A 25,784-nucleotide genomic window follows, 5' to 3' on the forward strand; every position below is an offset into this window, starting at 1 on the left:
CCATGTTCTGTAGTGTTCAAGAAAGCAGCTTAAGATGATTTGACCTTTGTGACACGATGTGTTATCCTGCTAAAAGCAGCCATCAGAAGATGAGTTCACTGTGGTGATAAGGGGATAGATGGTCAGAAACAATGCTCAGGTAGGCTGTGGTGTTTAAATGAGCCATCAGTATAATCCTCTCAATCTTGCAGCAGAAACTGAGTCTCAGTAGACCAGAGAACATTTTTTGTAATCTTCTGCTGTCCAGTTTTTGTGAGCCTGGGTGAATTATAGCTTCAGTTTAATGTTTCTAGCTGACTGAACTGCGATCTTCTGATGCTGTAGCCCATCTGCTTCAGGACTCAGTGTGTTGTGCACTCAGAGATGCTCCTCTGCATACCTTGGTTGTTTAAGATGTAATCATTTTAATTGCTGACGCCCTCTCATCTCAGTTATCATTAAGGCTTTTTGATAAGAGAACTGCTGCTCTTTTGGAGACCATTCTCCAAAAGAAGGCTGCATGGCAAAATCTCAATAGCTCAACAGTCTCTGAAATACATCAGGCCCGCCTATCAGCTGCATTTACAGTGACTTATATTACCTTTCTTCCCCGTTCAGATGTCTGGTTTGAACTGTATGCCTAAAATGCATTGAGTTGGTTCTATGTGACTGGATGATTGCACATATATGTTACCAAACAATTGAACAAATGTACCTAATAAAGTGGCAGGTGAGTTGTTTAAAATTTAAATGCCCTTCTCTCTGTCTCTGGGTCTTTGACGGACACTGACTAGTTTCTGAGATTTTCTTCAAATTTCTTTCAAAAATGAAAAGTGAAAGAGTGACATCCTGAGGATGTTGAAGCTACTAGCAGCTAGATATTTGCCACCAAAATGACAATTTCATGCTAAATCCTGGTGACTCAAGCGTCTGTCATATGTTATTATTTTAAACTAATCTGAATCTTAAGTTCAGAGTAAAAACCTCACTGGATGTTGAAGAAGCGCCAGGTAAAAGCATTCACTGAGGGCAGAAACACTTCAAAAACCACAGTAAACTGAATGTTAGCAACTTTTTTTTAATTATTGTTTTACCACAAAGTACAGATAAAAACATCCACAGCATATTCTCTCACTTTAAATGGCTGAGAGGGAACTGAAGAGGCAGTGATACAAGACCAAATCAAGTCACATGTTATTTCTGCGTGCTAGTAGAAGCTCTACAGTCGGCAACCTCTACCAAGCTGGATGGCGTTTGTTTTTGTGTACATACTGTAGTGTGTATTGCTTCGTAGCTGAGTGACACATTCATTCACAAGCAGGCCTAGAAATGAATGCAGGGTACAGTACAACATGGCTCTTTGGGGGATTTCAGGTCTTTTTTTTCTTCTTCTTTTTTCAATGCAAGCCTGAGTCAATACAACACAATCCACACATATGACTCAAAGGTAGAGTATTTACAGACAGGGTTTATATGGAGAGGAAGACATATTAGAAAGGAGAACAGTTCAAAGTTTTGGATTTTACCAGAAAGGAAACAGTCACAACCAGTAAGAAGTAAAATGTATGCAGGATCAAAATCATCTCCGCAGTTTATAGTCATATTTACTGGCCAAATCACTTCCTGTTCTAATAACACCACTCTGAATGGAGACTCAGTTTTTTATAGTATTGAAGTTCCTGCCAAACATGAGACACGAGCTTTACAAAGTCATTCATTACTGATTTTCATCCAGTAGCGCTTTGCCCTTTCAGTCCATAGATGTCATCCCATTCATCAATATGGGTTAACGCTGATATGAAATCCTTTTGATATGAAATCCTTTTGATATGAACAGGACTCACAATATTTCCCTGTGAGGAACTTGTTTTATTACTTGTTTAAACGTTTAAAATTGGTTACACTCCTCGACCTGGCACCCCACAGCAAAAACAGCGAGCTGCTTCTTAAGCAATCTTTGGTGAAGTATAAAGAAAGAATACCCAGTAAGCCAGTTTTAACCGTTAAAACTGTAATAAAACCAAAGTGCAAATACTTTCCCAGTACTGAATATTTAACTCCTGCATTGGCTCGAGCCTTCAGCTGCTTTACGCTTGCTTCGTATTTAAACAGTGCGGTCCATAATTTACCTGAAGACTGAGATCAAACGCAAACACACAAATAAACCGACGCCCACACAAGAGCCCACATTTATCCGTAATACTGAGGTGTTAGTGGTATTAATCGCGTAGTGTTTTTTTATTAAGCAGATAAACACGAGGAGTCAACATGTTATTTGATACGCTGTCTCCGTCCAGAAAAGAAACGAGTTCTCTTTCAGAATAATGCAATCAAACACATATATACGGATTACACCCCACACATGTTGCCATACATGTTTTTCCTGTCTTGAATCTCGCTACGGTGCTGTACCATGTGTCAGCATGATCTCTACTCTCTGTAAGTCTCAACCAGCAAGACAGAAGCTCAGGACTGTAGTTGTTGAATGATTTTGAAAGCAAGCCAGCATACTGTACTCACCTAGAGGTCAAAGATCAGTAGATCTGCCAAGTAACCACAACAAACTCCAATCTGGCCGTTTTGGGAATCATCCTAATCTATCCTGATGTTTCTTTCACTGCCTGCAGGCAAGCTACCAACAGAAAGCAAAATACCCTGGAATATCAAAGAAGTAACATCGCTCTTGTCCTTCAAAGATTGATGAAATATTTCAGTGTCTTTATATTTGAGGACAGCAATCAAAGAGATGAAAGCCTGAAGTCTGAAGGTTTTAGCTGTTACATGACCTCAACTTCAGTATTTTACAAAAAAAGGTATCTGCAGAATTTTTTCCACCTGATGGAAAATACTTTCAACTGTGTTGCACAAAGATGCTTTTTAGACAGCCTCCTATTTTTCCCTTTATCTTCCAGTGACAAAGACAAAGACACATTAAAACCTTTTCTATTATACAAACACTGAGAACCTAAATGGCTTTAAGACTATTCTGAAAAAGAAATGCATCTCCTTCCTCTAAAATAGAACTTACGCAACGATGCTACGTGTCACAGCAGTGAAAACCACACCAGACGGATTTAGACTTGTTAGTAATTTAGCAGAAAGTTTCGATTTATGATGGTGCATTATTTCTGAAAGTAGCACGAGACATAAACAAGAGTGAAATTCAGCGGCTCGCAGGAGACACGCTTCGACACAACCTCCAAACAAACAGGCCTTTTATACCAGATACTGTCCTCACAGAGCTTCGTACCGTCTTTATACCTATCCAGAAATGCATACCTGTAGATGTTATGTATATAGATATATATATTGCACAACATTTATATGTACATTTGAAATAAATATAATTAAATAAAATGTGTCTCTTCATTTTTTGCTATTTTTTCACTTAGTTATAATTTGTTCGCATCCCTCTCACCCCCCTAAGTGTTTTGCTGTAGGGGAAAAAAAAGGGGGGCGCCAAAGTACAAAAAGAAATGTAAAAAATGAAAAAAGGCGAAATAGTCAGATGAACAACGGAAAGACAGAACGCTTGCTATCTGTTCTGAAACTTGGTGAGACAACAAAAGAGACATTTAATGACATATATGAAATGCATTACATTGATACCGAGCAGATCTCAGCTGGATCACCACTCCTACCGAACTGAGCAGTGTGGCCCTCTTGGTCACCAAATCCAAGGCTGGCATCTTTTCCAAGATATTCAACTGACATGAAACAAAGAACTGTAAACATGGGAAGGATTTTAATGGCACTCTGAGGGTGTACGTTACGCCGTCAAATCCTTCTTGTAAAACCACACCGAGGATCAGGGAAACAACATACGACGGGTTGAAAAGCTTCAAGAACCAGGCTGCAAAGAGTCTGAAACTGCAGCTTGATTTAAGGTGCTTTGGCATCATACCAGCACCTGCACTTTTTGAATGACCTTTTAGCTCATTTGTGCAGAGAAACCAGGAGCAACCACAGTAAAAACACCAATTCAGACACTTTTCAGACACTTTTCAGCTTGATTCTTGTGACCTTTAGCCAATCTTCCTACAGAGACGAGCAGGAAAAGGAGTGAAACGGGTGATGAAGTACAGACCCAAGGACCTGGGGTCCAGCTGAAAGGAGGACAAGGAGAAAGACAGTGGAAAAGGGTTTTGGAAAGGAGTCAGCTTTAACATGCACAGTCCTGGTGAGGAGGAGCGGGCTGCTCTGTCAGCTGGGGCCCCTGTTTGGCCCCTGTGACAGCGGGATCGCCGGCGTCCAGACTCTCAGACATCTTTTCACAGATGATGTCGACCAGGCGCTCAAAGGTCTGCTTCACATTGATGTTGTCCTTGGCACTGGCCTCGAAGAACTCGAAACCTGGAGGAGAAACAGAGCATGAGAGAGGTCGCCGAGCTGTGTTCGGTCTGTCAGTCAACAAGGGATACACCTTGCTATCTGCCGGGCAGATTACATTTGGTGGTGCGGTTGCAGATCATTCCAGTGACTCACAAAGTTAACACACAGAGACAGATAACCTTTTACAACAATTTGACCTAGCGTATTTGCCTTTGGACTGCGGGAGGAAGCCAGAACAGCCAGAGAAAACCAACACGGGAACAGGGAGTAACATGCAAACTCTGCACAGAAAAGCAACAGCTGGCCGATAGGTTTGAACCCAAAGGGGCAGATAAAGTGCAAACTGCAAACTCCTTCCTGGCTTATCAGGCGGTACCAGCCTCAGAGAAGACTCCACTCATGTTCCTAAAACATCACAAGCACTATTAGTCTGCAAAAGAGCCATTTGAATATAAAAAGTTACATATCTTGTAAACTCGCAAGGTTGAATTTTGTGCGTGTGTGTGTTCAGCATGAACTCACCGAGGTGTTCGGACAGCTGACGACCTCTCTCTGAGTTCACCACTCGCTCATCCTCCATGTCACACTTGTTTCCTACCAGCAGCACCTGGGCATTGTCCCATGAGTACGTCTTAATCTGAGTCGACCTGAGGGCGGGGTCAGAGAGGAAAGTCAAAGGCTGGGACGTCTGAATGCAACATTAAAGGGTTTTTTTCCCCCAAAATTCAGGATCGCACTGATTGAAGAGGTAAAAAAATGAATCTGAATCTAAAAACTCTCAAATTGTGCACGCACACAATAAAAATCAAAGGATCAGTGTGATTTATTTGATTTTACTGTAAGTCCGTACTGAAACTTAAAGACTGAATTGCCCATAAACACAGGCAATATCAACAACAAGGTATGACCGAGTAGGTGGAAAATAAATGGAATGGTCCTCTGTGATGTGCTGGTCAGGTTATATAGCACAACAAAAAGGAAAAGATATCACGATCGCATCTCATTACTCTGCAGAGACAGAAAGCTCATACTGTGGTCTATTAAAATAGACAGAAACCTGAACCGGATCAGTGGCTCTGTTCTTCTATCCCCCTGTATCCCTGCATCTATTTCTAGAGAGATACTAAATCTCTAGATGCAGTTTCATTCATCATCCGCACAACTCTTTGTCTCACCAGAAAAACAGCGATAGAGGGTGATTTTTGGTGCCTAAAAAGCACCAAACAGAAACTTAAAAAGAACATAACAGCACTGTTTTACACAGGATACAGCATCCAAATAATAATTTTTTTAGTGGTGTTTATCCTACTTGCTTATATGTTGTAGTCCCCCTTATCATCAGCACTACCCCAGCCAATGACATACCAGTCCTGGACAGCGTTGAAGGAATCCTCATTGGTAATGTCATACATGAGAATGAAGCCCATGGCTCCTCGGTAGTAAGCTGTGGTAATGGTGCGGTAACGTTCCTGGCCAGCCGTGTCCTGAGGAAAGAAAAGAGCAATTTAATTACAGTGATTGTTTTTATCATGTTACTGCAGAGTGGCTCAAACAAAGAGAGTCTGGAGATTAAGATTGGTTTTAGACATGTGGAGAGGACAGATAGTGGACATATTGGGCAATCGGTGTTAAAGACGGAGCTGCTAGACAGGAGAAAAAAGAGGAACGCTACAGAGGAAATTTAGGGATGTAATAAAGGAGGACATGCAGAAGGTTGGTGTGACTGAAGAAGATGGCAGGGTACGATAGATAGGGTACAATGGAGACAGAGGATCCACTGTGGCAGCTGAAAAAAGAAGAATTAAAGAAACAATTTGGTTACCCAGGAGCAGAAATGTGAATTATATTTCCTCATACTTCACACAGCAGTTTAAATCAGGTAATGAAAAGCTGATAACATGCAATACAATTACATCATCTATATTGCTGAATAAGCAGTGCCAGAATCCTGCTGACAATGTGACACAGTGTATCGCTCAGGTGTGTGTTTTAATGTCACAGTGCGCTCCCACAGCACTGTGAGTAGAAGTAGAAAAAGCAGTAGAAAAAGCAAACAGCAGTGTTGGTGTAATTGGGGAGTTTATCTACAGCCCTCACTGCTGTTGGAAAGGTGCTGACGATTCAGAGCAGAAAGTATTAGAAAACCTATCTTTACTTACAGCTTTGACACATCGGGCAAGTACATAACTGTGTTTTAAAGGTTTAATTTAATGTAATCAGTCACTTTTGCAGGTAATACAAGCATTACCCTGATTATTGCTCAGGGAATTAAAGCACAGTGTTACAGCTAGCCAACACCCTGCCTCACCTTGTAAGCTGAGCGGCTTCTGTTCCAACAGCATCCCTCAGCTGTCGGTGCAGAGATTAAAAAAAAGTCTCATGCTGGTTTACACTTCACAGGATGAACTCTTTGTTTGACACTGGCATTCAAAACCATTTGGATAGTCATACAGCCAGTGCACACAATCAGAGATGTGTGTGGGTTTTTTTTCTTCTGCAAGCACACATATGGCATTTTGGGAAATGTGCTTATTTAGTTTCTTGCCAAGAGTCAGTTAAGGTGACCAATGCCTCTCTCTTGCCTGTTGGGTTATGGTGAAGGGTTATTAGCCAGACAAATACTGTATTTGGTCAGGTTACAACTTCACTAACTAAACACTGACTCAACCCAAAAATTAAAAGTTCCCTCTGTGAGCTTAACCATTACACACTTAAATGAAGACATATTTGGCCTATTGACCATGAGTCTGGTTCTACAGGAGATTTCTTCCTGCTAAATAGGAGTTTTTCTTTCCCCCTGTCGGCTTTGGCCTTTATGGGTAGTTTCTCTCTGGGTAACAGTTGTACTATGGGCACATTTTTTATGGCTCAACCAGAAGTTCAACCTAAGGCTTAAATTTCGGGCTGTCACTGCAGGCTGTAGCTGGTCACTATCTGCCAGGCGCCACTCCCAGTAAAAATGACCAAACTGTGTTTGTAGTATTGTTCCTTATGGACATTTTTAATTATCTGACAAATAACATGTGGCACAGTGTCATGGACCCTGAGTTTTTGTACTTACTTATTGATTTCTCATATTTACAGTGTTCTTTGGGTTTTGTGTTCTATTTAACAAAGTATATATTTGGTTTCTTTATGATTGTATTGTTAGCTTTGCCTACAATCTCTTTTAGTTTTCAGATCCAGTTTTCTTTGTAGCTATAGTTAACGCTGTATTGTCACATACGTAAATTTCTTAGACTTTGGTTTTCCTGCCTCCTGTGTCTCATTGTCAAGTTTCTAAGTGGTTCTTATGTTACTTCCTGTTTTGGTTTGTCTTTTCTTCCTTGTATTTAGTTGTACTTCCTTTGTCTCTGATTATTCCACCTGTGTATTTAATGGCTTCAGCTTGTCTTTGTTGTGATGACTGTTTATCTTCCTGTTGTTCCTCCCTATGTATTTGACAAATTTGGATTTTTTTCTATTCTATCTTGAATAGTTGTTTCTTACACTATTAAACATGAGCTGTTTGTTGAACAGCCTGTAGAGTCTGCTTTGAGTCCTTACACCTGTCTGTTAGTTAGTACTGATATTCAGGTACATGTGTTACCTATGTTACGTTTGCTAGCTGTAGCTGATAACTTAGCACAGATATAAATCATATCTCAAAGGTTTTATAAGTTGAGGGGGTTTGTAGATAGAATAACTTAAATCATGCTAACAGGTGAGCTTTTTCCGATTTAAGTGTTTTCTTTCTAACATTAACACACAATCATACTCTGATGGATGCATCGAAGAGTGGAGTTTGGACATTTGGCCAAAGGACATTTGGCATGCTGACTGGAGATGACAGGGCTCAAACCACCAACCTTTCTTCCTGAGCCTCAGCCAATCCAAAAAGAGCTGTCAAACCTGCAACAGTTACCTTCAAACAGAGCAGAGCTAGCTGTTTTTATCTGTTTTTTCTCACTATGCTAAGCTAACCAGCTGCTACCTGAAGCTTCAGCTAAAGATATGATAGTAGTGTCAGACTTCTCAGCTAAGATTTAATTAGAGAGTGAAAGAAAAAAGTGAATTAATCTTTTAAGTAAACCCTTATAATCCTTATTAAGTCATTTTAAGGGTTTACTTGAAGGAAAGACAAAGATAATCTCAACAATCAGCTATGGAAAAAGCTGAAATTGTGTCAAAAGAACTCGTACTTTTAGCTAAATCATTACTGCTATAGGTACATTTTATCACACACGCTCCTATAAACTAAATGCCTACCTTTCAATAATCTGTTGAAAAATTCAATTTCAAGAACACATTTTTAATAAAAGTCCTGATAACCAGATAAATACACACAAAAAAAGCATCATGTGCACAAAAAACTGATGAGTACATGTGTGTGTGTGTGTGTGTGTGTGTGCGTGACATGAATATATCTATTCACTCAGTCATACATTATCACACTCGGGTCACTAGAAAATTGCATTTTCAGAGAGCTGTCGCTTTGATCTATGCTTTCCAAACTGATGGTTACTGTATAATGTTCTGCAACTGCAGCTTGCACCCTATTTTTGCTCACCCACTAAGTGTGTGCTGCAAGTTGTTCTGGATAAGTGCATCAGCTCTATACCTAAAATGTCAGTGTAGGTAGCACTGAGTGGTGTTATATAATGAACACTGGACTATTCATATTTGAGCTAAGCATCAAATTTAGAGTTAAGGGCTTACCACGGAATATAAAATGATAATCTTTCCAACTGGCAAGAGATAATGTAGCCTATAGCATTTTAATGGAGAAGAGAACGGATAATATTTTGTTACTAGCTGCAACATTATCATCTCTGCTGTTTTCCCCTTGTGTGTGTGAGCCTAGAGACATCTAATGGAGGAGCTCCAACAAAGGAGGGTCTGAGCACTGGCCGGTGTGTATATGTCTGTCTTACTGGATGTCAGCTAACAGATTATATTAGTGTCATCATAGTTCATCCTATCTGTCTACCTTTATAAATCTGGTAATTCTGAAGCTCTATTTTATTTTATTTTTTGATTGGTCGCGTTTAACCAGAAGTCTTTACTTTGGACTGCAGCTGTCATGAGCGCTGTGAAAGCAGCTCCACACGGCCTCTCAGGCCTTCAGTTTTATCTGCAACGTGACGCGTTCTCAAACGTGGCCATTTAAACAACATGTATGACATCTAAGTATATGTCACGGGTCTGCACAAATCAACATACACTGGAATAACTGCACACTGTGGCACAAATATACGCACTGTGCGCTCATGCCAACATTTTCATTTTTACTCTGCTAGCTGAGCAGTGGGGGAGGAAGTGTGTGTGCGTGTGTGTGTGTGTGTGTGCGTGAGACAGAAACGAAAGGGAGGGGGGCATCTTCTGAGATGTGTAGTAATGGGGGAGGGGAGAGCATCACCCAGTCTTAGGTTTATTCTTCTCCGATTGGCCGATTGTATCTTTCTTACCAGAGGCAAGACCTGGGAAAGGCTGACAACAGAGGCAGCCTTACACACAAAACAGATCCACGTGTGCACAGCCACACAAATTCAATGCTCTGCTCACCATCACAGCTCTGGTTGCTGCAGAACTTTGGTGTGAAGGTGGAAATGATGTAACTGTCTACAGCATGGCACCTAAACACCAGTTTCCTGCAGCTCAAACCAAAGAGTTTAGAGCAGTTTAGAGCTTCAGCTGTCTTTAACCCTCGCGCCCGTAGAAGCAAACACACATCTGAGGAAACACCTTATTGTTTGCTCCCGGGGACGTGTCACCGTAACCGTCTAATGTATTCTGCTCTGTTGGTGTTCATCTGCACGTGCAGGCTGCAGCGAAGGCACCGGTGTGTGCAAATCTGTGTGTTCACTGGAATCTGACTTTGCATAATAAAACAGCACCACGGGGCAGGGTCTTACAACTCCTGTTTTTTATTTTTATTTGCTCAATTATGAGAATCCATTGGAAAACATGAATATCTACATTCCTTAATCTGACAATGACAATATTTTTAAAGGCAAGGTTAAAATCCTGACGTCATAGACAGGGGCGAAATGGTCTGAAAAGTGTGTGCGTGCAGGACGATCCTTCCTGGAAGGTATTTGTGGCATTGCACTTGCTTTCAAAAATAGTTGGAGAATGGAGAAAAAAAAGACTTACAAGGAACTGAAACCCAGCTTTATTTCTCACATCCACACACCCTGTTTATGTATTTCACATGTCAGTGCAGAGGAAACATTTCATGCTTGTCTGTAAGCCCATCTGGGCATTTGCTGTGCAGAAAAGCTAAGCGGAGAAAAGGAAGCATAAATGCTTTGACCAACAAATGTGTGTGAAACGTGTGATGAAGTGCAGTGCTTCTTGCATTAGCTCATTCCTCACCACAAACACACACACTTCAGGTGCATTTCCTTGGTGTTGCTAAGTTAACCTCTCATTGGACAGCATCTGTGTGTCCTAGTTTGAAATAACTCAAGGAAGTGATCAAATCAACACCACCAAATATACCAAATACCAAAAGCAAACCAGATGCATTGACTTTCAAAAATTCATATAGTCGTACTAATTATGGGCAGACTTTGAAAACAACGTAAAAGAAATTATCTGTCATCATCCTGGGCTTTGGTGTGTCTGGGCTCTGAATCCTTGTTTGTTTTTAGAGATATTTTATATCTTTAAAAAAACTTGATATAGTCTTTAGTTCTTGTTACCTTTGTTATCTGGCTTCTGTCAGTATTTAGTACTGTTTATGTTCTGAGTTCCGTTAATCTAGCCTTCTCTATGGCTTCATCCCCATGATGGCTGCTCCTCCATGAGCCTTGTCCTATAGGAGATTTCTTCCTGCTAAAAGGGAGTTTTTCCTTCCCACTGTCGCCAAGCGCTTGCTGTTAAGCGAACATCTGATTGTTGGGACTTTCTGTGTATCATTGTACTTTCTTTACCTTACAATATAAAGGGCCTCGAGGTGACTGTTTGTGACTGTTTGAATTAAAATGAAGTGAAAATTCCTCTCTGCTAACGATTCCATGTTTAGTTACTTCCTGTTTTATTTTGACAGAAGTTGCTCACTGTGTCTTATGTTAGGTTTAACTTCCTCCTGGCTTTAGCTGGGGTCTCATCACTTACGTCTCCCCATGTTATCTGGGTGCATATATATTGTCTCCCTGTGTCTGTTGTCTTGTTTTCCCTCATAAGTGTGTATGTGTGAACCTCAGTTTTTTCTTTACACCTGTCAACCAGTATAATATAAACTAACCAGATACTAGTAAGCAAAGTAGGTATACTTTTTGGTTCATAGCACTTTTTTTCTTTTCTTGTCATCTTACCCAGATCTGTAATTTAATCCTCTTGTCATTCCTGTAGATAGTCTTCACCTTAAAGTCGATGCCAACTGTGCTGACAAAGGCCGGCGTGAAGGAGTCGTCGGCGTAGCGGAACAAGAAGGAGGTTTTTCCAACGCTGCTGTTGCCGATGATGAGGATCTTGAACATATAATCAAAGTTTTGGTCAGAGGACTCCTTCTGCCCGTAGGTTGCTGTTGCTGAAGCCATCTGTGGACAAAGACAACAGAGAAAGTCTTTAACCAAACTCCTGCAGTGGCCTCACTGTAAGATCACAGTAAATGTTCTCTGAAATAGAAATGACATTTTTCTGTTTCTTCCATTTCTAAAATACTCTGTAGAGTGACAAACTGAGCTTTCTGAGTAAGAGAGATTCACACTGTTCAGATATGGTGCACAAATCATGAGCAACAGAACAAGAAAGAGCACAAATTGATATGAAGTAGGTGTAGATATGAAAATAGAAGATGGATATCAGCAGTCAGGATAATACCCAATATAAGATTTTCTTGGGGTTACTAGAAAACCAGCGTAGAAGATCTGATAAAGCTTTAGGGAAAACAATGCGTATCGTCTTTGAAGTAGGAAAATGCAGAGATTAGGTAATTAACAAGGAATTAATCAGCTTTAATGACTTTAATAATGTTTCAAGCAAAAATGCCAAAGAGTTATTATTTCCAAAGGATAATGGGCTGCTGGCAAAACCTCAAAAGCCCCAGTTTGAATTTCTCCCTTTACCAGCATTTTAATAAGAAAACCATATATGACACGTTAAAAATAGTTGCATGTAAGATGTGGAACGGGGTGGCCATCCTTCTTGGTGATGGCAGATGGACCCCCAAACTGTGGGGCATCCATCTGCACAGTACAAAGTGCAAAGAACCACAGTGACAATAAGAACAAGGATGGGCACTGCCAATTAGCGAAGGCTCTAAATGCTACATTCTGGGTCCGAAAGATACACAGACTAGTAAATAAAAATGCAGGCATTCATTAAGACGCATTAGCAGCTTCTACTGTCAGCCAGGACATTACGCTAAATTAATGAGCATCGATTTCATTAAACACACACAGAAGAGGCTGCTGAAACAACAGCAGAGGAGCTGTTTAACACAGAAGAGGTCGTACGTTTAATGCATGTTAAGACAAACGACGTTGTCAGCATCTGTTAGACTCAGCATAACAGAGGATAGTGATTAACTGGTATGCTTTACACAATGCACATTTGCTTCATGGGCATTAATCACAACCACATATTGCAATATTCTCATCGGTGGATGGAGGTATATGAGGATGAACTTCATGCTAGCATAGAGTTTTGTACCCACTAGCTAGCCATGTAGTTTAAAGCCAGTCCCGTCCACAATTTTCTATTTTAATTATTTATGTAAAACATGTTTGATCAAAGTTACACTCTATTAAAAATCCAGCCTAACATTTACACCAACAGCAACACCATTAAGGAGTAAGCATATGACAGCACACTGCACAAGAATGAAATGATCTTCTTATATCCTCTGACAGTGTACTCATCTCTGTGCTTGTCCTGCTAGACCTTAGTGCAGCGTTCAATACTGTTGTCCATAATATCCTATTAGAGCGATTAGAACATGCTGTAGGTATTACAGGTACTGCACTGCAGTGGTTTGTATCATATCTATCTAATAGACTCCAATTTGTACATGTAAATGGAGAGTCTTCTTCACACACTGAGGTTAATTATGGAGTTCCACAGGGTTCAGTGCTAGGACCAATTCTGTTTACATTATACATGCTTCCCTTAGGCAGCATCATTAGAAGACATAGAATACATTTTCACTGCTATGCAGATGACACCCAGCTCTATCTGTCCATGAAGCCAGATAACACACACTAATTAGTTAAACTGCAGGATTGTCTTAAAGACATAAAGACCTGGATGGCCGCTAACTTTCTGCTTCTTAATTCAGATAAAACTGAGGTTATTGTACTCGGCCCTGAAAAGCTTATAAATATGGTATCTAACCAGATTCTTACTCTGGATGGCATTACCTTGGCCTCCAGTAACGCTGAGAAACCTTGGAGTCATTTTTGACCAGGACATGTCCTTCAACGCACATATTAAACAAATATGTAAGACTGCGTTCTTCCATTTGCGCAACATCTCTAAAATTAGAAATATCCTGTCTCAGAGTGACGCTGAAAAACTAGTTCATGCATTTATTACTTCCAGGCTGGACGACTGTAATTCATTATTATCAGGATGTCCAAAAAACTCACTGAAAAGCCTTCAGCTAATCCAAAATGCTGCAGCAAGAGTCCTGACAGGGACTAGAAAGAGAGAGCATATTTCTCCTGTTTTGGCTTCTGTTCATTGGCTTCCTGTTAAATCCAGAATTGAATTGAAAATCCTGCTCCTCACATACAAGGTCATAAATAATCGGGCCCCATCTTATCTTAATGACCTTGTAGTACCATATCACCCTGTTAGAGCACTTCGCTCTCGCTCTGCAGGCCTACTTGTTGTTCCTAGAGTATTTAAAAGTAGAATGGGAGGGAGAGCCTTCAGTTTTCAGGCCCCTCTTCTGTGGAACCAGCTTCCAGTTTGGATTCGGGAGACAGACAATATCTCTACTTTTAAGGTTAGGCTTAAAACTTTTTGCTAAAGCATATAGTTAGGGCTGGACCAGGTGACCCTGAATCCTCCCTTAGTTATGCTGCATTAGACGTAGGCTGCCGGGGGATTCCCATGATGCATTGAGTTTTTCCTTTCCAGTCACCTTTCTCACTCACTATGCATTAATAGACCTCTCTGCATTGAATCATATCTGTTATTAACCTCTGTCTCTCTTCCACAGCATGTCTTTTATCCTGTCTTCCTTCTCTCACCCCAACCGGTCGCAGCAGATGGCCCCGCCCCTCCCTGAGCATGGTTCTGCCGGAGGTTTCTTCCTGTTAAAAGGGAGTTTTTCCTTCCCACTGTCGCCAAAGTGCTTGCTCATAGGGGGTCATATCATTGTTGGGTTTTCTCTGTATCTATGAAGCGCCTTGAGGCGACTTTTGTTGTGATTTGGCGCTATATAAATAAAATTGAATTGAATTGAATTGAATGGTTAGCCATTTTCCTCAAACAGATTTCTGGGGGACTCTACGTCTATGTTAACCATGAACTATGTACAGCATGAAACCTTTACGTTCAAAGGGATAAACTTCAGATTTAATTAATTTCTTGGAAAGCTGTAGCAGGGTGTGAGCTCGAGTGAGCACCGAGCTCACTTGTAACGAGTCTTGTTCAGCATCCTGACTTCATTGTAAAGCCAATATAGGATCTGGTATGGTGCATTTGCTAATACTGAAATACCGTGTTTTACTTTAAACGATGGATGAAAAAAATGTAGTCATAATGGTCCTTTGTTCCTTTTGTCTGAAAGAGCCCGTGCGAGCTTCTTTTAAATGACTAACAGAGGCATTAAAAAAAAGTCCACATTAGGATGCAGACAGGCGAAGGATGCAGGGACAGATGTGTCTGACAACTTTTAGACTTTGATTCACTGTTTGCCTCCTTTTTCACTCAAAGTTTAGTTGGGTTTAGACACAGATATTCCTAATTAAGAAAATAACCTACTCTAGTCCTTAGATTGGGGTCTAACTATGATTCTGGTTACTATCATAGTTAGCTCACAGTTTAAGTTAGCGCCTAACCTAAGGAACTGTAGACACCTCCACTCTCTTGGTTTCCAGTATAAGGTGTTAGGTTCAAACCCATCTAAAGGTGTAACATGCAGTTATTAATGAGACCATATTTCTTTTGAGGAACACAGTCTCATAAAAATATAAGACTAGCACTTACTTTAAAATCCAAAATTTCCTCAAAGTTCCTTATTATACATTGAACCTTTTTATGAATCTTATGCACTGCATTAGCTAGTTCTACATATTTATTCAGCAAGGTCAAACTACTGCTGTGTTTTAAATTGGGCTGCAGATCTGCTCTAACAGTCAGCCAAAGAACAACAGCAGCTTCACTGAAACTTACACTGCCGTTACGTTACTGCATTCGCTGTCCAGGACTACAAAGATTCAAACCTACGAGACCTAAAAGGATTTAGAAAACAGAGTGAGTGACTCTTCAGAGCACGATGACTGTAGCCCACAGGACTCAGTCCCTTCACCCGCCTCTATATTTAGACTGTTATCTCGACTCGGCTGCAGCGGAACACTAGAACTCAGACAGAATAAAGAACAAAGAAAACAAGTGCTCAGTCCTCACAGCTCGGGCCTATCGGCTTACACGCAGGAACACAGAGATGCTTGTTAAATAATGGAGAAGCCCCGACCCTTCCTCAGCACATTCTGTTATGCAAACGAGGGCTAAGCAGGTGGGTCGAGATGTGATAAACCTACTGTGAGAACGCTGCACAGAGGATCACAGAAAACATTCATAAACATTCATAAAGCTGTTTCATGTAAATAGGATTTAGTCAGGTTGCTAAATTGAGAGCATCGGAAAATGCAGCAGCCACATGGCTGCCAGTATCTTTTTAGTTGATGGCTTCTGTTCTGCCTGTGACGTCAACAGTTCCTCACAGCTCGGAGGATCTGTGAATACTTCAAGAGTGTGCAAAAATAAGACATGCATACTCTTCAAAAGAGCCGAACCTAATCAATAAGAATTATGGATGTGCAGGATTAACTTAGACTTACTGAGTAACAAGTAAAGAAATCTAAACTTTTACCTTACAGTATATATTTTGAAAATACTACTTTAGATATTAAAGGTTTCTTTTAAAAACATACAGTATTGTGCAAAACCATGAAGCAGCCAACCATTTCTTTCTATTTTGCTGGGGATACAGGAAATGGGTGCAGAGATTTATTGAAACACATGAAAATATAGAACATATGGCAAAAAAGATTTTGTACATTTTCACAAACTTAGTCAGCTTTCTTTTAATTTCCTTAAATAGTCTTCAGTAATAGTTCTCCGGGCTTTTTGAAGACATTCAAAGCTCTACTTTGGATTTTGGCCTCAACAAAATGTTGAGATCTGGGCTCTGGGAAGGCCAATCCATGACTGACGCGGTTCCATTGTGTGTGTTTTCTCTATTCATGTTTGCTTTTACTGCATTTCTAGGTTGACTATCATAGTGAAAAATCAGTACTGGCTGAAACAGCCCCAAACCATAACAGAACCTCCACCGTGTTTTACCTTTCTCCTGATCCTTCTCCATGTTTTTACCCTACAACCATAACCATACTGAACAATGAACTCAAAAAACTCTAACATATAGACTGTGTTTTTAATGTGCAATATTTATCAGTTCTACATTCTTTTTATTTACCTCTGCATGCAATTGTTTTCATTTGCTTGTATTTATATTAATATGCATGAGTCCAGGATCCAGACACTCACTGGAAATTGGTCAGGTACAAGGACTGGACTGAAAATCTGTGAAAAAGCAGCCAGTGTCCAAAGACAGACCTTCAGAAAGCCTGAAGCCCTGTAGCTCAAGACAACTTTAAAAAATGCCAAAATGGTCAGACTTCTCCAGAAATCTTATCCAGACTGACTATATCCAGAAACAGTCACAAAAACATAATAAAGTGAATATTTTTCTTTTCCAAACAACTGACAAGCCCATCATCCGATGAAAGTCCCACTTACTGAACATCAGACAAAAGGCAAAAAGCCACCAAACAAACAAACACAAAGATAGCAGTCAGGAAAGACAAGGTGACAATTTAACTGAATAAACAAACTGCAAAGAATATGGAGCAAAAGAGGTAAACACTTCAGTTCACTTGTCAAACTGATTTTTGCCCCTTAAAATTGCGTAAAAAGGTTTGTTTTCAAACTGAAATAGACACATAAGCACATTGAACTCAGAGCTATTTCTTCATTTGGACTCTATTCTGTAAAAGCTCACAGCTAATAAGTAGTTTAGGGTTCACTGATATCATCACTATTACAGCTTAATCAACCCTGTTCACTCAATCTGGGATCAACTGACTTCAGGTGAGATTGATGCTGCGCAGTTGTACCATATACCGCTCAACTCTACCCCACTCAGCTGACGGTCAATAGTTGGAGTTTCAGTCACAGCAAAGGCACTGCAGTGTGACTCACTGAGTGTGATGAGCATAATCTACACAAACATTAGAAAATAAAAAGTAAACGTGCAGCTGAAGAGGATGAACAGCGTGTTGGATTAACTGATCTGCAATCAGTTTGGTTTAGTGTTGCTTTTCCTGTCCCTTCCTGACAAACGGAGGTCCAACCTAAACAACAGGAGACGCTTCCATCTCAGAATTCCTTGCAAAAGTATTTAAATGAAGACACACCTACAACTAACAGCACTTCATTCTACGGAGTGGTGTCGGTGAATTTCTCTGAGCGACAAAAGCCCCAAAAATCTAATTTATTTATCTGTCATACAATTGCATGCTCATATTGTTTGCTATGCACGCAATTCTGCTTAGCTCTTGAGGAAACTGGGTATTATTTGCAGGCTTAAGTCAAAGCTCCGCCTCAGGATTGGCCCATATGTCACTACTTTGATCTTTTTTGTTATGTGGCCTAGTTTGCATTAAGACCCCATCCTGGACCTGTGTGAGGTTTTCTTCCTGATTCCTGAGTTTTTACTCCCCGGAGACAACAAGTGGACTTTTTTTGGTAGTTTTTGTCTTTACAATCCAGCATATATTTCATCTTACTCTTACTATGGTACAGTAGATGGTATTTATTATGATTTGGCACTGACACTAACCATCCCCGACTAAACTGATTGACTTCCTGGTTTAAAACATTACATTTTACATGTATATATATTTTTTTATCTCAAAAAAAAGAAAAGCTGGCTACTAGCATGCTTACCGACACATCCGATCAGAGCTGTATGATATCAGCGTCAGGTTGGAAGAGTCTAAGATTTGACACCTATAACTTAACAGTTATCTTTAGGCTAAGCTCCGGTGAACCAGCCGGAGGTGAGATGGCACTTGATCACAGTCAGGGTTTGGTGTTTGATTTCCTCTTTGGCGAGCCTTATTAAAAATGTATCTGCTCTTGTTACCGCTGCACGACAGGGTCTGCTCAGCTCTGCAGATATTTCTGCCCACGTGTTCGTTATCGATGAGCTTCTCCGAGCCGAGTCAGCAGTGTTACAGTGACAGCACGTCAGGCAATTACACAAAGTTTTGCTCTTAAAAACATTCGAATCCAGGTCTTGGAGTCAGTTTAGATGCATTACTATATCTCCTTCTACTTTCTGTACTGTGAAAACCCACATTCGCTCATATTTCTTTTAACCCCCTCTGGAACATTTGCTGCATTTATCCTAGTGCTGTGATTCGCAACCTGTTTTAGAACCTTTTCATAAAATCTGGGCTCCTAAATTCTTATTGATTCTTTTGCGGTGTTGTTGTTTCCAGTATTCACAGCAAGGATTCCAGGAGTTTAAAAATGACCAACCAATGCTGGAAGTGTAGGTCTTGCCAAACACTACTGCAGGCTTTTTGCTTCTTTTCTGCTGCTTTTCCTCTGCGTCTCTGAGATTAGCTGCAAGGAAGAGAGTTGGTTTAACCTTCACTAATTCGATACAGAAGCTTATAGAGAGAGGCCTTTGTGTTTAATCTCAAAGTAATTAACAAATTCTCATTATGCAAATTCCTTTCAGCTTCCAGAATGCCGCTGCTTTCTTTTGGCTTTGCTAGCAAACTTCCAAGCAAGTCAGGTGTATGTGCACTGTAAGAGCTGCCTGGATATTTGGATTTCAACCCTTGAAGGTTCACAAGCCCATGCCGGGACCCCTGTTGTTATTGCAGCTGTAGTTTCTCCTAATACTGAACCATCAATTATCTGTTGCGCCTGTTTAGGAAATCAATATCTTCTACAGCCCAGAGTGTCATCCATGTCTTGACCAACAATCCAGCAACAGCCTGAAAACTAAAAGAAATAGGAGACGCTGGAGAACCGGGAACTTTTTTTCTGCCACTTTTGATTAAAAAAAACAAAGCTATAAATAATAATCAAACTTCACTTTGACCTTTATGTAGGTTATTGAGATGAAAGATGGTGACAACATCTGTTAAGCGCATGCATCCCTTCCCTCTTCCTGTTCCCTTTCCTTTTTTTTCCTGGTATAATAATATTTCATATTGAATTTTTGAGCATGTTCTTTGAGCTGCTGATTATGCTGACTCACATCCCTATTTCCCCACAGGGATCAATCCAGTCTAACATGACAGTCATCATCTGCATCATCTGTTAAATAATATAGACATATATATAATTATCAACAGAAATTTGAAGCTAAATGGCATCAAGTAGGATATAATAATATCTGAGTCTAAGTCAAGGCTTCACACAGTGTGTTTTTGATGGAAAACTACAATAGCATGCCGATCCACACGGTCAGTACATTTGCACATTTAGGGTCCCATCAAAGTGGCTCTGAAATTTCCAAATCTTCCCTCACAATCCGAAAAGTAGCAATGGCATTCGGTCTCGAATAAAAAGGAGATGAGACTAAACGCCAGGAGGAAAAAAAGATTTCAGAGTTCAAAGATAACTCCTTCCATCGCGGAGAGTGCAGGGAAGATGGAGGAAGGGAAGCACGCTTTATCAGGCAGAGATGGCTAATAATAACCAAATCTGTTATCGCAGCGACTTCTGGTTTTAATATTAGATTGGCTGCTCAAGTCTCTGTTTGTATATATATATATATACATGTAAGATCAGGATGAGTCACTAAGAAAACTGTGATATAAAGGAAGAGGATAAGCTATCTTTATAAGTCACAGCTCTGGGAAGCTTGGTTTTCTGAGTCTTTCTGTTTTGCTCAATAGCACTTTGTCAATAGTTACACCTTAACGCCACAGGCAAAGTCTTTTCCATTTTTTTCCCACACTAATCCAATCAGGACAGTTATAGGTTTCACTGCTGGACAATGACATCACTGAGCTCCCCCTCTAAACCTGCCACCTAAAGGAGATTGATGTCCCTGCAGGAGCTAAGTGCTCCTGCAGCCAGCCAGTCAGGTTCATCTAATCAGGATTGGCTGGCTTAGTGCAGACGGACAGCTAATCCACAGCTGATCCCAGATCACCTAAACACATTCTTGCTTTAAGATGGTTACTGAGATGACTCACTCAGAGGTTTTTCACATCTCTTAACAACATCAGAGGACGGTTATGTGAACCTAACATCCCCAGTCGATTATATTACAAATAACTAAATCAGAAACTTAGAGCGTCTGTGATTTTTACAGAATAAAAAAGTCGTCCTCCCTGCAGGTCCCTGTACCAGGACAGGTTCTATCTGTTATAAAAACGGCTTCCATTTTTCAAAGGTTGTCAAGCGCTCAATGAAGAAGCCACGTGTCACTGCTCTGACTGATAGCCGCCTGCTTTGTTTTATTTCTGTTCCATCAAACTGAATCAAGCTGCATTTGTTTAGAACATTTTTGTGAGTGTCACAGAGTGATTGTTCTTGTAAGGATGCCATTCAGTTTCTGATTTGTGGCTTTGGCAGAAGCATAAATGTCAGTTTTTGTTGGAGTTTTTCCAATCTTCGTCTGCTGTGCAGATGAGGACGAGGAAGTGGATACGTGTCACTTCTCCATGAAGCTAAAGGTTTTGACCTTTTTTCATTGAGGACATTTTCTCAGGTGGGTAAAAATATTGTCTCGTTTAAGGGTTCACGGTGCTTTCCTTCATAAATCAGTTATTTGGATCATTTTGTGTTTGGACTGGTACTTCAATAGTGGGGACGATGTTTAACAAATCTTCAAATCAAACTCTTATCTGCTCTCCTGCTCTGCAGTCCCCACCTTGCAGCATCCTTCTCCTTCTTGTCCAAGTACATTACCCTGAAAAGGCACCATCAATACTTCTTAATCGAGGGGTCAATGCCACCTTCCTCTTTAACCTGATGAAAGTGGTGAGATCCCCATATCTGCAATACGGCAAGCTAATGCAACTCCTTCCTTCCTTCCTTTATTAGAACAAACAGACAGTGATGGAAAATAATGAATTACATTTACTCAAGTGCTGCACTTAATGACTTAGCTACATTTCTCCATTACTTACTTTTCAGATTACAATGCATGACGCATTTATAAACGGACACATTGCTGTGAATCCAACAAACAGTCACATAATCAACTCCGTATAGACCCAATAGTCAAATCAAGTCAAATCTATAAACTGACTGATAAAAGAAGATCTTGTTTTAATGTAGCATTACTACTTTTACCCATAATCTTCACCCCAGACTCACAACTAGGAGCAGAAGCATTAAATGGCTCCAGTGTTTATCCAGCACTAGACTGAATGCAGTGCGATGGGTGTGTGGATGCTGCAGCAGAACTCTTTTCTTTCACTGACTCGGTTCACACTGGCCAAGAGGCTTGTTTAACTCAAATCTGCGTGATCTGGCTGGATGATCACCATTTAAAAGTGAAGTCAGCAGCCTTTTCACCTCTGACCTCTTTAGCAAAACGCTGCTGTCTGCATCTTTCCTCCTGCACCGCCGTCTTTCTGTGCGGTGCTTTTGATGCAGTGGAAGTTAAAGAAAAATCCAGTGTCTTGTCAGTGTTTCTCAGCCTAGAAACACTGATGTTTACTAAAACCAATGTGATGCAACATTTACAGCTACTAACCAGCCTTACGTGTGAAACAATAACTAACAACCTACTGAAACTGGACAGCAGTGGCGTTACTCTGCTGCTGTGGCTCTCCTAGTTTTCCTGAGACAGCATTTCTCCCCCCTTTTTCCTCCAATCACGTGCCTCCTTTCTCTAGGAAGCGTGGAGATGCAGATGAGAGGAGGGGAAGCTAAAAATATCATCACTTCATTCTCCACCCCACCCCAACCCCCCGTGCACAGAAAACAGAAAGCAGCAATGAGAGCAGCCAGGATGTGAGAGATGCTCTTTGAGGCTAGAGTCTGCAGGTGAATCCGGGACATTAAAAAGTAGTCATGTGTGTTTGTACACAAGTGCATTGCTTAATTTATAATGTTGATTGAAAATGCTTCTTCCCACTTCATGCTGAAAGATGCTGTATTTGGATACATCTTTGAGAGCTTGTTACAGTCATTAAAATAGTCTCGCCCCCCTAAATCTGCTGAGCTGTACTCTGCTTATGTAGAGCTTTTGTTCTCAGACATTGTGTTTATGTGGGTGTGTGTAATGTTCAAAAGCATCTATAATCATAGTTTAAAGCATCATAATCACAGATTAGCTCAAGAAATCCAATCTTTAAGTCTGTTTTTCTGCACATGTGTTCAGACAGGCACATCTCAGACTACTGCTGACAAACTGACTGAAATGTAATAAAAAAGGCATCCACCCTGCATATCAGTGGCATCTCTCCCAGGCAACATTAGTGTGTGTTTTGCCATGTGAAGCAGCAGATGCGTCACTTCTGCCTTCAGCCAGTAAGTTTACCGTCAGCGAGGACATTCAGATGTGGTCTGCAGGCTGTGAGCTCACTTTGAGACTCTTTAAAAAAAGCCTAAGAACATGCTTGCGGTCTTATTGTATTATACTTATTGATTAAGCTTAAAAGCCAAAATGCAGGCTGATAGGCTGACACAATGCAACTGCACTGCACAGTTTTCAGTAGGCTCCTGTATAAGATTTGAAACAGCAGCTAAACCAGATGAAACTCTATGCATTTTTCATATGTGTTTCATATGTGCTTTCATCCATATCCTTCATTAGCTGCACATAATTAAAATATATAAAAACGATATTTATGATTTAGTCTGTTTTTTTTCTTGTGAATGAATGAACATATCATTCAGTACTTACTCCCAGAGATCTGACTCAGTGTTTTACCTCAGCATTGGAACACAACAGTCCTCCATATGGCTGCCGCGTTTCACGGATTAAATACTCCTGTAATCCTGGTATTCGGATTGTTGAATGATTCTCTGTGCCGACCTTTAGTTATGTCATGATGCTTATTTGAATATTAACCTATTAAATGTGTAACCTATTAAAAAAAGGTTTAAACCCCCCCACATGTTTCATATGTTTACTCTCGTGCAGTGTGCTCTACGTGTGTTTGTAATGTATTCCACTGATCCTGCCTCAGATCCATTCAAACCTGTTTTCTTCATTTAACCCATCGGACAGTGTGAAACGCCTTTTCCTGCAGGACAGGCCGTGAGTCAAGCCAGAGATCCAGGACAGCAGCAGCAGCAGCAGCCCTCATCCATCCACACAGATAACAACAATCAGCCTGTTTTTACGGGTTATTCTGAAGCCGGTTTATGGTTTTCACAATGGAAACAGCTGTTAAGGCAGGCATCTCACGTCAAGGCTTCTGTCATCTGAAATATGCTGCTGGATGATTAAAATAAACTGCAGCTGAGACACTAAATGCGCTAAATTTAACGTACGATTTTATCTCCATTAACTCCAAAATTAATAAAGAAAGAAAACCCACCTTTATTTCTATCTGGCTGCTATCCTCCACGTCCAGCACCCGCAGAAACACCACCACTCACTGTCAAGTCGGAATGGTTGCGCGACACAACATCCTGTTGGCTTTTTCAAAATAAAAGCAGATTGGTTTAAACGGTACAAAGTGCTTGAAAGATAAAGACGATTCTGATTGACTGAGTAACTGATCCGACTGTATTTTTTTACTATATATATATATATATACAGAAGTGTTTGTAAAGATCAAAATTTACAACAACATGGACAATTCTTTGTAATGTGAAGAGAAAAAACGCACAATCCTACATCAGAACCGACATGCTTTTCTTCCTTTGCAAGACCTGGTACCCGGTGAACTTTTTAAACAGGGTTGGAAAGTACTCAGACCCTTTACACAGGCAAATACCTCAGCTTTCTGCATTAAGACTGTTACATAAGTGTGTATGCGTTATGAGGTACGTGTATTTGTAGTAGTAAAGGTCAGGATGCAGGAAAATAATAATGAAACAACGAAATTAATTGACAGAAATGAGAAGCCACAGCGCTGGTTTTAAAATCTTACTTTTTTTTTTATTCCTATATCTCACGTGATTATGAAAACAGTTACTTACTATTTAGTCGAGTGACATGCCTCAAAAACCAACTTATCTCATTTAACTGCGTCCATCGGTTGAAAAAACTGTTTCATACACGCAGTTGTTATCCCAGCGATTGGTAAATAAATAACGGATATCTAGGGTCTTTTTGAATAAACAACGTCTTTGAGCTTGGCTTTTATTTTGAAAAGGGAAAGAACGAGTTCCAGTCGTTTTGTAACTCGGGTTGTGAAGGCGACATAAATGAATGACAAATGGGCGTGGTTTAGGGGTACGAGAAGGATTGACGTCCTGTCTAACGAATCCGGATCCGTAATCAGCGTCCTGAAATATTCCACCTCAAACACTGAAGCGGTCTTTTATTATTGATGAAAGCTGCCGGAGAGGCTGAATTATTGATTACGGGGTCAGCAGTAACCACTGAGTCCATTCCCACCCAATAAAAGACACCGGTCCCATAATGCACTGCAAAACCATCACACTCATATACGTTTCATACGGATGCGTTGTAAGGTACAACGCCTGTTCCATAAGGCAGCTGTAAGCGCTGCAGAGCGGATTTTATAAAGTAACAAGAAACTGATTTTAAGCACAGCTGGATCTTTTATACTGAAAGCATGTCACTGATTATTAAAGAATAGCCTACATTTAGTAGAAAATTGCACGTGATGATGATGTCACTGGAATTAAACAATTGCCATTCAGTATTATTTTTTGTTTTGTTTTTTAACTTATTAATTATGCTTAGTATCCACAGAAAGAGCAACGTTCTTTATCTTAGTGTTTAACTGTTTACATTTATGAGCCAGTGAGCTGAAATGAGACACAATAACATTTTTAAAAGGATAATAAGGATAAAAAAAATAGAAATGTTGCTTTCCTTTAGTCATGAAAATAGGCATATGTACATATAGCATGCCACATAGTCCCCTAATTGTGTTTTAGTCCCAACAGCCCTTTATCTGTGTCCAAGGCAAGAGAAAATACAGTTGTAGACACCGTGTTAGTATTCTTGCGGCTGTCTGCCACAGTTTCTGCTGTGCTGTTACTATGTCAGCAGGTGACAGCATTTTACTGGGAAAACCTGTTTGCTGGAGAGGAGTAACAGCTTGTATCCACATTCTGTTTAG

The 25,784-nt window shown here is 40.3% G+C and overlaps 1 protein-coding gene across 1 annotated transcript; it reads right to left on the reverse strand.

Moving 5' to 3' along the window:
* Window positions 1-1,047: 1,047 nt before the first annotated feature.
* Window positions 1,048-24,135, reverse strand: rab3ab (RAB3A, member RAS oncogene family, b). Its single transcript, XM_085382120.1, has 5 exons — window positions 24,063-24,135; window positions 11,613-11,837; window positions 5,677-5,795; window positions 4,834-4,958; window positions 1,048-4,332 (listed from the first exon to the last, which is right to left on the reverse strand). The coding sequence occupies exons 2-5, from the start codon at window positions 11,835-11,837 to the stop codon at window positions 4,142-4,144; spliced, it is 660 nt and encodes a 219-aa protein (XP_085238246.1). The 5' UTR covers window positions 24,063-24,135; the 3' UTR covers window positions 1,048-4,141.
* Between the last annotated feature and the right edge of the window lie 1,649 nt (window positions 24,136-25,784).

The sequence above is a fragment of the Rhamphochromis longiceps genome, linkage group LG15, assembly GCF_057381845.1.
Source record: "Rhamphochromis longiceps isolate RC_006_pf linkage group LG15, R_longiceps_female_GT1.1, whole genome shotgun sequence".
Classification (NCBI taxonomy): Eukaryota; Metazoa; Chordata; class Actinopteri; order Cichliformes; family Cichlidae; genus Rhamphochromis; species Rhamphochromis longiceps.